Source organism: Agelaius tricolor, unplaced genomic scaffold (assembly GCF_023055355.1).
Source record: "Agelaius tricolor isolate 1412-34295 unplaced genomic scaffold, bAgeTri1.0.p SCAF_1, whole genome shotgun sequence".
NCBI lineage: Eukaryota > Metazoa > Chordata > Aves > Passeriformes > Icteridae > Agelaius > Agelaius tricolor.
In genome coordinates, this window is record NW_027269261.1 from 26,158,069 (window position 1) to 26,172,673 (window position 14,605).

Genomic DNA, 14,605 nt, shown 5'->3' on the forward strand with positions numbered 1-14,605 from the left:
TAAAGCGAACATCCTACATTTGCTGCCTTAGCCACATTAAAATTGTATTTCACTTATCAATTCCTTGTCTCCTGTAATACAAAACTTCATGTAAGTAGAGCAAAGACAGCCTTTACTTCAGTAACCCTGCTAAAGCTTTGCTAACACTCTGGAAATTAGTCAAGAGAGACTAACCAGCAATCACATCGGTCTTGTACTACAAAATGTTCCTGCTCTTAAATGACATATAGCCAAAGCCCCATTTTTAATATATAAGGATAACTTTACAAATGTTCATTTCTAGATTACAAAATCTCCACAGAGCAAAGGGGGGCATTGCCATTTACCATATCAGCAATCAAGATAAACCTCACTGATCATCTTGTGGCAAACAACTGAGCAGCCTACCTACTTGAACTTAGGGGCTGAGCGGATTGGGAGGTAAGCAGGGTCATTGCTAAATTGTTCTCCTCAATCCCAAGAAAATCCTTCACATTGCACACAATATGACTATCCTCTCAGTCACTTTCAGCCTCCCAGGCTCACAAATGCAGTCACTGGACTCAGGATTTTCTTCCTCTCCCAACCAATCCCCTTAATCCCTGCCTAAGCACCCACTGCTCAGTTCCGCCTTTTTTTTTTCCTTTGTCCCATCTGTCAAAGCCCTTAAGTCAACAATTCATGCATGAGACTGTAAATTACATATAACAAAGGATTTACTTTCTCCAATCTTCCAATCTTTAGTGTGATTAAATAGATGTTAGCTACTATTACAGAACTAATCCATCATTCCAATACTCCTAAATTTCTATTTAAAACTTCTTGGACTAAATGCAGTAAATATTCCTCAAAACAGTTCTAGAATGTGAAAGCAACACTTGGGTTGACCAACAGATCAGTAATGTTCTGGGATGTCTGCTGTTTGTTTCTTTCAAAGGCAGTGTAGGAGTGCTATTTACTTCTCCCACACCACTTTCTCATGGAAGGTTTTCAGTTCAGGTAACAGAGGGATATTTTGAAGTTATTGGATGTTTTAAAATTATTTATAAAGTAGTTATTTTGTTGCCTATGCTAATGTGCACAGTAAGACTATCTACATATTATTTACCTTTCAAATTGGCTTCAAACAGTAAAATGAGTAATTTGTATCTAAATTAAGGTAGCTTTCCTGTATTTTACAAAAATATTAGGAGCTGCACAAGTTTCAGACCACCACACACATTTAGGCTTTGTAGGAGTAATCTCTTTTTAGTATGAGGATGGAAAAATTCTGAAGCATCCAGAAATGTGTATTAACACACAGATTTGTTATTCCTCAATCACAGGCGCACACACCCCATCACTTTCTCTATTTCAGTGGACTACTTAGAACTTAAAAGCTTTTAAAAATGCTTAATATAAGCATAATTTTGTTACTAGAAAAAAAGCCACACAGATATGCCATGAACACGACCAACATGAAGCATTTTCTGTTTTGATGCAAGAGTAAGTTGTCAGAAGCTTCTCAGATTGTCATTATTTGGCATTTCTAAGCTACAAGATGGAGTAGGAGAGTTGTGAAAAGCACCAGGGTTAGATCATAGTTGGCTTTGACCAGCAACCAAGAAGAAAATCTCTTATAAAATCCCGTTACTTTACTCCTAAACATCTCAAACTTCAGAGGCTTAACATATCTCTGACCTTTTCAGTCTTTCAAATTTTTTTTCCCCTGAATTTTGAATTTATGTACTACACTTATCTAAACACTTATCTAAAGTGACGATTCTGAATCCTTGAAATACAAGGAACAAACCACCACCTTCTTCTTTTCCAATTTGCAAATTACTGCTGGAATTATGCACTACTTTGTGCCTCTTCCTTATAGCTGTTTGAGCTGTAGAGCAGGAAAGCAGGGGATCCATGTACAAATCTTCAGTACAATGTTTCAAGCTTCTTCCCTGAAGAACGTTCCAGTACATCTTTAGATACTTGAGTATTTTCTCTGAAACAAACTACCTAAATTTTATCAGCGTTCTTTGTACTCCCTAACGCATCTCCCCTCCACGTTCTATTTGCAAAGATTTATCAGTTACTTGCATTACAGGGAGATCAATTTGATAAACTGATTTAGTTTTCCCTTAATATAAGCCATATATCCTGCAGGCACAAACATTACTTATCATAAAGCCCAGTTGCTGAGAGCTATTTGCAAAAGGACTATTTGTCCTTCTGAAAGCAGAACTCCAACTCTTTTTCAACAAAAGACATTTCTCCAATCTAAACACTTTTAAAGAAAATATTAAAATAATCAATATCATCTTACACTAGACTGTTCCTGGACATCAGAAACTAAGTTGGCTCTAAAAACTTTTAGGTTTTTTTACAGTACTCTATACATTAGGTAACTCACCTAAAGGCACTTTCAAATCCACTGTATTCATTCAGTGAGCACACTTGATGACAACCACCGGTCTTGTTTTAGTTGAATAATTGAAAGACTTAAAACCCTTAAACTGAAATTCTTGTACTTCTGAACTCTACATTGACAAGTCAGAACACTTTAAAGCCTATAACCTGACCAGAACACACGTTACAGGCAATCATTAAAGCAAGGGCTGTATCATACAACTCACTAAAGGTTAATTCAATTCCTTTCCTTCTAAGAGTTTGTGACAGCAGGTTGGATTTATTTCAGAAGTGTAAGAGTTGGATCTAAGGTTTATGGTCATCTCTTAGCCACTGGCATCACAGTCAAACGTACCATTTTGCATTTGGCAGGCAGCCAGCTGCCAGGGAGTGTGGGCAGGGTAAGACAGCAGCAGGGACAGGCATTCAGGGGAAGGCTCACAGGCAGCTAAGTGAAGGAATCTTGTCTGTTTGGATATTGCTCTAAAGAGGAAAAGGCAGACTGCCAGAAGGGTAGACTTTCAACTCTGATGCCAAGTACATTTGTTCAGATTGTTATTTGAAATGAGTTATTAGCAATAGACACTGTCACTCTAGTACCTTTTATAAAATGTGGCATATCACCCTTTGAAACACTGGTGTATTTCTTACCACAGCTCCTAATCACTAGTCATGACCTGTTTTCCCATTAAAAGATAAGGACTCACCTGAAAATGATCCAGAAATTATTTAACCCCTCTCTCTAAGGCAATAAAAGTCTCCCAAACAAAGAAAAGCCTTACATGCGTTTCACGTCAAGGGCTTCATCAAGACAATCCTGTGTTAACAACGCTTTTACAAGGATGTCACAGCAACGATAATGAGACTCATCCTTCTGCATTCTCCTGAAAATATTGTAGGCCTCTAAAAAAGAGTAAGAAAGCCAAAAGGAAATGTCATACTGCAAGAACATGGATCACAGAAAGAAATCACCTGTTCACTGAAAAAGGTCCATCTTAAATCTATGTATCCTTTGCTTACATCTTTAAGCCCAGAGCTTTGGATCACAGCTTGCTCAGAAATGCTTGTATACACACAATCAACACACACTTCTACAGGAGAAAAAGTTGCTACTGCTCTTCCTTTATATGTGGCTGTTGCTTCAATATCAACACAGCTGGTTAGAAGGGGAAGACTCAGGATTTTTAAAGCAACACCTAATTCTGGGGTATACAGTTACAGTGTCTGGTGCATGATCACAACAGCATTTAACAAATAATATAGGAGGCGATTCCAATATGGGGAGATCAGATTATTTGGCTACGACAAGATTTATACAAAACATACAATTTACAAATATACAGATATTTAGCAAGTAAACTACACTGCATTTGTTTGACTGATTAACAGTTTTATTTCATGCATTCACAATAACTGTCAGTGTATGAAAAGATGTTACCAAAAAGGGGGAAAAAATGATAAGCACAGTTTTCAGTCATTTATTTTTCTGAAACAAGATTATGCAGCTATAAACATGCAGCTAGAACTGCCATCTACACTGTAACATATGCTAGAAAGCTGTGTTAAGAACCACAAATGATCTTTTACATCTAAACAGTATTGCACGTTTCTTTTAATGACTCATGAAGTAATTCCTTTGCTAGTTCAAATCACAGCCACAGTAACCTTTAAAACTTATCAGAAATAGTTGGACTATCACCACAAATTTCATAGATAAGCATTAAGCTTTTTTCTTCTACTTTGAAAGTAAAGATGAAGACAACTCATTTGAATCTTAATGTCGTAAGAAGCATTATACTAATTGCACTTAGTACAGCGTGTTATGGAATTTTAATCAAAACTGTTGGTATGCCTTTCAGTTGCATCTTAACTTCTTTAGCCCACAAGCATACACAAAAATCTCCTGAAGTGGAGGCAAAGAAATGGTTATGCATAAAATTTATTATTTACATCACACAGACTCCTACACCAAGTTAATAATTAGAATTACCACAACCATTCATAATCTACTCTGTATGCTTGAAATGTTGTTAAATATATACATGAAGAGAGATAAAGGGTAACAGCATCTCAGTAAAAATTAAATTAACTTCTGTATATTTCAGCTTCACAAGAGAGTCTGATATTACAAGAGTGATTGCACTGTCAACCAAAAGAGCAATGGAACAACAACAGGACCACATAAGAAAGGTCCTGAAATCCTCCACCACTTTTACTTAGAGGTCTGAAGTTAGTTTGGCCTGCAGCAATGTGATTGATGAACTCTCTTGCTTGCAGATCACTGATCACTGGATTCATAGTGTTCAAGTTTAAATTCAGTGGGAAGACATTTTTCTTTCCACTGCTCTGAAATCTGAGGTACCAGCAGACCAGCAACCACAATTCAACAAAAACAATACCCCTGTGACTGGTATAACCTGCTACAAATGCAACTAATGACTTACAAAAATGTAGCTGACTGCTGATAGGTTTGGCCTTTCTGCTCATAAATGTCTGAGTTCTACTTTTTTTAATGACAAAATTTCCTTACGTTTTCCTACAAAAGCTCTGCTGTCTTCGGACTGAACTAGGATTTCACCCTGTGTTTAAATATTACTTTAATCAGTTGGGTACAGAAATGGACCTGGCCCCTAGTGGTCAAGATGTCAGGCATGTTACTAACAATTATCACAGTCCGTAACATGTAAGATCTCCTTCTACAAGGAAATGTATTTCATTTTTAGGTTTTTCTGTAATGACTGCTTCAATGAAGAATTAAAAATATTTCTATCAATTTTGTTGTGTATGTCAGTCCTATGATCATCCTGTTCAGATTTTTTTCCTAACTTCATTTTGCATCTCTGCAAGAAGCATGTTTGAAGTATACCTAGATAAATCTTGAATTAAGACATACCCCTGATCAGGAATTATCAGCTTATTACTTCTTCAGATGGCATCTAAAGTTATTAAAATACATTAGCATTCAAAAGAGAAATTTCTTGGTTTCAAAATCATATTGTGCTATATCAGCTATTTCAAGCAGAAAGATTTGTTAGAAAAGTGACAACTTGCCAAGAAAGTCTCAGCTCTCAAGACAGTCAAATCTGTTTCATAATTGTGACTGTTTGGGATATGTGTTACATGATCCCCTAGAGTCAAGTTCTCACACTTGGAGAGAAATCAAGACAATGATGAAAATATGACTTTGCATAAATCAAGCACTTTGGAGAACAGATTATCAAAATGTGTCAGACTTGGAAAGTTCACTGAATAGTTACATAACTAGATTGACTTAATCTTTTTCCCATCAGAAAGCTGCCCCATTACATTCACACCAAAATTACATGATAATGTTATATAAAAAAAGCAACAACTTAGGTTTTTTAGGTTTTTTCTAAGGCCAAGAGGAGAATTTTCCAAGACAAATTGTTTTCCGACACGGAACATTTTTTTCCCCTTCATTCCCAATAGCTCTTGACCACCTTCTCTCAAATATTGCACCTTTAAATAAAAGAATATGCAGAAGTGATTTATTGCTAAGTTCAATATCTGAGGTCATCACAGAAGTACTATTTTATATTTTTGTTTTAAACTAGTCTCCCTGTCAAGTCTAAGGCAGCTATTTAGTTTCCTCCTGCTCTTCACTTATCATTCATGATACCAAAGGCACAGGACACTTTCCTAGTGAAAATGTCATGAAGTACATTCCCTTGATTTCATCTGATTTTTAATGACAACATTTCTTCATTTCTCATCTTTTTATGATACCCAACAGTTACCAGCATGAAGAATTTCCTGAAAACATTATGTCTGCCATAATACATGATTCTTAATTTCATACACAGAACATGGTACTGCACTCCCAGTATGCAGAATGTCCAGACTCAACTTCTGACTACTGATCTAAATAAACTGAATATTTAGACTGAGTAACTCTAAGATGGTAATTTCACTAACAATGTAAGTTAAATGTCTGAATGACTGATACATTCTTCTTTTAAAAACTCAGAGCTTAAAAATCTGTGTCCAACCCATAATATATACTGATTACACTCAGAGAAGAAAATTACTAGGTGTCTTGCATTTATAAATCTTCCTCATTCAGCAAAATTAATTTTTAAACTACTGAATTCCATTTTCTATACTGCTTTCAAGTAAGGTGCCTATTTATTTACTACAGTATAAACAAAGAAAATATGTATTTCCAGAACATTCAAATGCTCTGCACCTTAGAAAATACTAGAAATGAACTAATTGGGACCAAGGCTCTTCTCGGTGGGGCAGAGCAATAGGACAAGAGGCAATGGGCAGAAACTGATGCACAGGAGGTTCCCCCTAAGTATGACTTGTGCTGGTGACTGAACACTGAAACAGACAGCCCAGAGAGGTGTTGGAGTCCCATCACTGGAGATATTCAAGGATCCTGTTCCATGTGCTCAAGGATGAGACTGCCTGAGCAAAAAGGCTGGACCAGATGATCCACCTTTCCAAGCTGAGGCATTCAGGGATTCTGTGATTTCCTCCCCATTTTGTAAGGTCCAGTAAAGCTATTTCTTCTACTGTCACTCTGCTTTGGGATGAGATGGATAGGAATGGACTTCCAAAGATTAATCACAGACCAAATCAAAGGAATGGCACTGAAATACACTCTGCTCTTCTATATACAAAGGCAAAGATCCATGCAGAAATTAATTCTGTTTTTAGCAGAGACTGGGAAGTTTGCAGAGAAGAGCTCTGCAGTTAATTGAAACCTTAAAATTAACACAGCAGGGGAAAAACCCACAGTGGATTTCAGTTCACCTTTTGCTTTATTTTTCTTGCAAAGCATCTGTATTTTCAGTTCTTCCCCAGTAGAAGCACTGCTGCTATCTTCAGGCCTATCCTTTAAAAGAAGCAAACATTTCAATTACTGAAATGATATCTGTTAGTTTTTTTAATAAGAAGAAATATATTCAGAAGTGTTGTTAACTAGGAAAGTTAAACTCCACTTACCTTAGGTACCTCAAATGGAACAACCTGACCATTTTTCTCAAATATACCAGCAAGTAAAATTAGTGTCTTCTCACGAGGAACAATATTTTCTTCTTGAATTTTAGTCCAAATAGCTTCAGCCTTTCCCCAGTCCTTGTTGCTATCTGAAACAAGATAAAAATCTTCATATAAAAGCACATTTAGAATGTGCATGCATATCTAAGGTAATTCAAAATTGTATCTTTGGAAAATAATCCATCGATTAATAATGTAAATCAATTAATCATGTTCTTCTGCTTCATACAATCATCAGTTTGAAGTTTTAAACTATTTTAATACCTAGAGGATGCCAGAAAAAAACCCCAAGGATTGTATGGATTTTCAGATAAATGAGAAATCATCTCAAAAGTAGTGCAGAAGTGATCATCCCAGCTCATCAGTTCTATTTTTCTAGACTGTTAATTTAAATTTATATAAGCATCACTGTATATAATTACAAATAAACAGAAATCTGGACTTCATGAAAGGAAATGCTTAACTACCATCTAACTACCTACAGCATGTGCTTTCCTGTTGTCTTTACATTTTCTAGCTTTGCAGTCACCAATTGTGAAGCATTGATGACTCTCAGTCACTACTGATTTACACCCTGGTAAAAATGAGCTCTTTAAAGCAGGAACAACCTTCTCAATAAACTGCCTTGGCATTTCATTCAAATCAGGTTTTGCTCTCCTGCTGTACACGCAAATATTGTAAATTCTTCACCAACTCTTCAAGAGTCAGTCTCTTCTCACACGTGCACAGCAAAGGGCAGAAGGTGACATTTGAAAGCTACAGCAATGGAGTATTGGAGAATGATCAAATCCTGGATCAGGCTGCTCAGAAAGGCTCTTTTATCTCCACTGTTGGAGACACCCAAACCTTTACTAAACAAGGCTTTGATGTGATCTGACTTTGGAGCTAGCCTAGCTCCAGGAAATGGCCTAGGCCTAAATTCCTGAGGTTTTCTCCAGTATAAATTATTCTGTGATAATCAAATCCTTGTTTTCAGCATTTTTGATTATTGCTTGGACTAGATGGTAGGGTTCTTTTTATGTTTAAAATGGATCTGAAGTTACGGTTTTGGTACACAATGACAGTCCTGCTGTAGTTGTGCATGGGGCAACTTTGACAGGTAATCTAAAATGGTTGAAAGCAGGATTATGCATGGCTTTTGTCTTTCATGGTGACAGAAACCCACAAATATTTTTCCACTTCTTTGAATAGATGGAATTGGTTCTGTCTTCTGAAAGAAGACTGAAGATTTTGCATGACAGAATTTGATGAATTGTATCTTCCTAGATTCTCTTCCTAGCAGGCACACTGTCAGACTTAGTCACTGCCAGAGGTGAACAGGATGAGTGGAGAAACAGGAAGGTTCTCTCCCTGTTGAGACAAGATTGATTTTCAGGCCTATTTGATTTTTGATGGTGAACCAGTATGTGTAAAGCCAGACTTAGGTAATGCTACAGTTTTCTTTGAAGCTTTCCAAGGCTTCAGGAAATGAAAAGCAGAAAATTCTCACAGGGTCTCTGGTCACATTTTTTCTGTGCAAGTACTCATGTCTTCTCCTGCTGTAGCTAAATGCAGTAGGGAAGAGGCCTGCGTCAATAGTCCTACCCAACCAAAAACATACATAGAGTACAGCCTAAAATTATTCAAAATTCAAAAGCAAGTTTTCCAGACATATCAAACACCTGTAATGGCTCAATAATATATAGATATATATGTACATACATTACTGAAGTACACAGAAATCCCTACAATGCTTTATGTCCCAATTTACTGTGTAGTGCTCCATACCAAGTTTTAACACAATGTATTTTTTCAGTACTTTATAATAAATATCCAAAATTTTAATCCTTTATAATACAGTGTAATACACTGAATAACAAAACCAACATAGACTGAAAAACACAAAAAGAGGAATGAAAACCTCATAGACACATCCTCCACTAAGTCTGCAGCATAGAAATGAAGTTTCAGTTTTCAAAACTGTTTCATGACTATAAATGATGCTAAAGTTAGGTTGTGGGTTGGGAAAAGTAAGTACATTTAAAAAATATATGCACCTTGAAGAACCAGATCCAATTACAGGAGACTCTCAATTTTTATCAGTTATGAAGATAATAGATGAACAGGATTTCTTCTCTAAGCACATTGAAAGCCAAACACACACACACACACAACTAACTAAGCGTTCAGGTCTGCAGATGAAAAAAAACCAAACCCCTGACATCTCCTCCCCCACAAGATGCCTCAGAAATGCTAGCCAGACTAATTGTGTATAAGATATAGCTTCTCTTCAGGGTTATGTCCCATCTCCAACCACAAAGGAAAACAGATTACAAACATGGATAAGATCTCAAGCTCACTTACCACACAGTTGGAGCAGGTGGTAGTACATCTCATCTCTATCGCATTCAAACAGATTTCGAGTTGATTCTACCAACTGTTCCAAAGTTTCCATCTTCAAAAAGAAGGAAGAGCTCAGTTATACCTCAGGCAAACAATTATTTTTCTATATATGTGTCCATACATGCTGTGTGCATTCAGCTAAAGTAGTATTTATGTATACACCAGCATTAAGTTCACCTCACCAGCCTGTCATATAGTCTTTCACAAACATAAAAATCAAGTGAGAAAATACTTCAAAACAATTTTTCTTGGAATAAAATGACAGTTCCATAGAGCACATCATACAAGTCATACCTGTTTATTTAATATACACTTTTGTGCAAACCACTTCAATCTTCCAGAGTGTGCTCTCAAGCCAGGAGTCTGTAAAATATTTCCACAAGAAATGCATTACTGCACATAGAACATTCTAAGGGAAAATAAACATAATACAGGTATTCATAAAGAAACTTCATAGCTATTGTTTGTTTTTTGAAATCTAAATGAAAACATGATTATTTGTGAGCTTGTAGTTAAGTTGCATTTATGAGACATAAAAATTGCAGTCATCTTATTCAAGACAGTCTCCTTCTTGGTTGAAAACTGCTGAGAGAGTTCATTTAAAATACACTTCAGATGAATGGAAACATTAAATAACTTCTATCATCACATTAATAGGGTATTATTACTGCTACCTAAAGTAATCCTTTGTATTACTCCTGGTAAAGAATTACACCAAATATTTCCAAACTGTCTTCACCATGAAATATTTGTTTTCAGCACCACTGCAACTTAGCAGCTAGAGAACCATGTTTCTGAGCTGCACCATCACCATTTGGTGATGCCAATATACTGTACAGATATCAGCTATAGGAACTGTAGGGCAATTCCTACTCCAGAACAGAAGGCTCAAGATTTACTCTTAAAGCTTACCCTTATGTGTGTATACACAGAGGATCTGATGTGTAATTGTCAGCATGCCACAGTTCTTTGTGTTACTGACTTTTCCAGGTTGTGAGCCTCTGCTTATTCATTCCTTTGTTGTTTCAAGCAGACTGCAGCTACATAGTAGCTACACATGCTCAAAGGAAAGGTTTCAATCCTTGAAAGTCCATCTGGTGTAGAAAAGGCCACAATGTGCCTTCCCAGCACCATATGCCATAATCAAAACAGCAGCTCCTCAACTTAAATAAATTCTTAAATAAAGATAGGAAAAGTCAATCTTTTTTAAGAGATACATCATACATTCTACCTACTCGTGTCCAACATATCTAAAAAAAGGTTACAGCAAAATGTGTGCAAAGCATCCATAGTTTTTACCTCTTGGATTTTCCTCCCATAGATACTTGGATTTCCTGGCTTTATACTACCTTGTCTTAGCACAAATATAATTTACAGAGTGAACTCTGTTTTTTATTTCAAATGTCCATATTCACATTAAGCTTAAAGTAATTCCAAGGAAATGTCTGTTCACCCCTACAGAGAAACATGTGTTTTGACTCTTGAAGGCTTTTAGGTTTTAATATTGTAAGAAATCTATACAGTTTAAATGTGAAGTGCGAGTTAAAAATTTGAATGCCAGTTTGCACAAAAGAGGCATTTTGAACAAAATGCTGTGAGAAATATTAAGTTTCAGTTGCAAAACAGTGGAAACAATCACTATTGGAAATGTGAATTTACCTTCTCTCTTTTAAACACAGATAATTTCCTTTTCCCATAGTCTCCAAGTGCAGAATTACTACCCTTGCCTCTTTCTGAAATAATTCAGCATACACCAGAGAACCAGCATGCAAAATTTCAGTGAAAACTCTAGAATTTTGCTAAATATATAGTAAACAGTGTTCTGCAGAGTAAATGTTGGGCCACATAATCCTACCAATTACCCACCCATTCTATGAAGTCAGCGTAAGGGTTTGCTAAAAACAGGATGCTAATCCCATAGCTTCTCAACATGGAGCATCTCTGGGTGTTTAGCTGTACTGTTAGAATAGTCTCAGCCCAGAAGGTTACAGAAAAATTGTGTCTTCCCACATATTCAAAGTGGTATATATAAACACAGCTTTCCAGGTACATGCTTTTTTTTAAATTACTTGTTTGCTTGGGTTTTTTCCACTCCCCACAGTTATTTATACTTATAGGTACCTGTTCAGTGCTTTTTTAAAAGCTACCAAGCAGTTTCACATAAAATATGCTGAAAATTAAGTCAAGAATTAACATCTTACACAACAGGCTCTTGATACAAAACAGGCTCTTGAAAATGAAAAAGAAAGAAGTATGTTGCCTGCATTTGTAGCTAATCCTCTTTAGGACACGGTAAAATTCAAATGCTGAATTCACTTACAACTTCCAATATCACTGCTGATCCGAATGCCAATGAACTCAACAGCTCGAAAGCTACAAACTTTTTATAGTAAATCCTTTCCTGTTCAGAAATGATTGATGTGTCTGTCACTACAAGGACAGCTGAGTTATACAACAGACATCCTTGTGTTTCATTTTGAAATTGAGAAGTGTTTTCACATGCTGCAGGTCTCAATCATCAAAAGAACATCTAGGTCAGATTAACTAAATCTCCAGGGCTTGCCTGATAGTCCATATTTGTAGCTTATCCTTTACAATCTTAGGGAATTTTAAACATTGCATTTAACAGCAAGCAGTGTTTCTACGATACAGCAGACTAAAATAAAGAATAACAGAATGCAAGGAATAAAGAAAAACTAAGTAAAAAAACTATAATTACTCTTCCGAATTACCATTTACAATTTTGATCTTGCTTGTTTCAATGGACTAAATTAAAAAAATAAATCTATATCAAGTCTTAGTGGTTTCTTTGTTTTTTGGGGGTTTTTTGAGAGTCTCATGCAATTCATCCAGCATATAAACCAAACACAGATTTCTGGCTTTTACATTCTTTTGAAATATAAAACAGTTGTACTGTACCAAATCAAACCTTGTTATCCTCTCTGTAACAGGAGAATATGAAATGTCAGGAAACACAGCAATACTTTCCCTTTAGTGCTCTTCCACTCTCCAACTACCTGAGGTTCAGTGGATCACACTGGTTCTAATAAGTTATTTCTCTTCCATGAGCTCTTCTGGTTGCCCCTGAAACCCCTTAAGATTTATCACATTCAGAAGATCTTTTGGCAATGGGTTACCTCCACCACGTTCTGCAGAGAACAACCAAAGTACTAGCACTTTTGATTGTTTTCAGCCTAACTTCTACTAGCTTGGATTTTGTATTAGAAGACAATATACAATTGATTTTTCTTTAATATCTCAAATTCATACTAATTTAATGATGTATATAAAATAATTCCCTGACTCTTCTCTAGGCTAAGCAGAATTCAGCTACTTCATCGTATCTTCTACAGAAATCAGCCCAGAGTTTTGATCAGAACTTACACGTGATGTGATTCTTGGGGTGTCCTACACGGGGCCAGGAGGGGGACTCGATGATGCTGATGGGCCCCTTCCAACTCAGCATATTCTGTAATTCTGTGACAATTACACTTATTCTACACTTACACCCACACCAATTTACTCACTGATTCTACACCTTCACACACAGTAAGGAACACTAACCAGAAAGGGATAAATATGTTGCATCTTTGCAAGAACTCTTGTCAAGCAGCAATAAAAATCATTCAACAGTCCTAACATACCAAAAGCATTTGATTTGTTCTCCTCCTTCTGAGAACCAGTCACTTTAGGTGATTGAAGGGGTCCAATCAGTACATTTTCTGTACTAAGTTTTATTTGAGCTAATTTCTACCTATTACAGCTGAAAGAAAACAGATTGTCTGGAAAAATAGTGACCTGTCAGAGAGGAATCTATGAGATGTTTTTCCAGATTTTAAAATAACAACAGAAATATTCAAATTCTGTTTGCCTTAGTATTCTGTAACTGCTACAGCCAATAGAGCCATACTGGTTTTTTACTTTCAAAAAAGCTTTTCTAACAAAAAAGTTTTAAAAATTACAGAAGACATATGAAAATATTTATTTACTCCTCTCCACTTGCCAAAACCAAACTTTTTCTTTTTAAACACAAAACTTACAGAGAAAAACCACAAAAGACATCATACAGACCAGAAGCCTTGAGTCCTTTTCAAAAAGATGACTCAGCACACTAAGAGTTGAGACCTGCCCCAAAACAGTGCCACTTTTGCTGGCTTAGGTTGCATAACTGTTTAAAAACCAGCAGTAGCATTTTTCATTTGGCATATGTGTGACATGAGATGGAGAGCTTCTGTTTTAACCTTGCAATGCTGCACGTTCACAAATGATTACTGTGCCTGTTTGGCAAAATAATTCTTACATATAACAGTCAACTTATTCTAGCCTTTCATAACTGCACTGTGAATAACACATCAATTCTAACTATTCAAGTTTAACCCCAACCACCTTACCTAGTTTATATTTATTTCAAAACTTCTGCATTTTGTCTGCAAAAAGTTCAGTCTTTTCTTAGGGAAACAGTTCTACTATAATCACTAATACAAACATATTGGAAAGAAGCAGGGAAATTTTATAGAAGCCATCCATGTTGCACTTCCTGATGGTATTCTTTGGAAGGACAGATCCATTCATTCCTCTCTTTGCAGCTGAAAAATCCAGTAATCGTAAGAGACAGCTAATGCTGCTAAAGGAAGAAGAACATTTCATGAAGAGTTACATCAGCAGCAATAATAGACTTATGCTACCAGTACCAGAACCAGTTACTGAGATTGAGATGCCAAAGCAATGTCTTGCAGGAAAATGCTTTACTCCTCCAAGCAGACAGCCTTGGGCAGACAGCTATAGGAACTGATGTGTGTCATTCCTAACAGCTCTCTCCAACATAAGCACCATG

General features: G+C 36.3%; 1 protein-coding gene across 1 annotated transcript in view; it reads right to left on the bottom strand.

Moving 5' to 3' along the window:
- Positions 1–14,605, bottom strand: part of LRPPRC (leucine rich pentatricopeptide repeat containing) — an 88,051-nt gene that overhangs the window by 16,833 nt on the left and 56,613 nt on the right. Inside the window, exons 26-30 of the mRNA XM_071427422.1 lie at positions 10,066–10,134; positions 9,733–9,823; positions 7,336–7,478; positions 7,144–7,225; positions 3,147–3,267 (exon numbers count right to left, since the gene is read on the bottom strand). Of these exons, the coding sequence (XP_071283523.1) occupies positions 3,147–3,267; positions 7,144–7,225; positions 7,336–7,478; positions 9,733–9,823; positions 10,066–10,134 (506 nt within the window). The remainder of the gene's footprint in view (positions 1–3,146; positions 3,268–7,143; positions 7,226–7,335; positions 7,479–9,732; positions 9,824–10,065; positions 10,135–14,605) is intronic.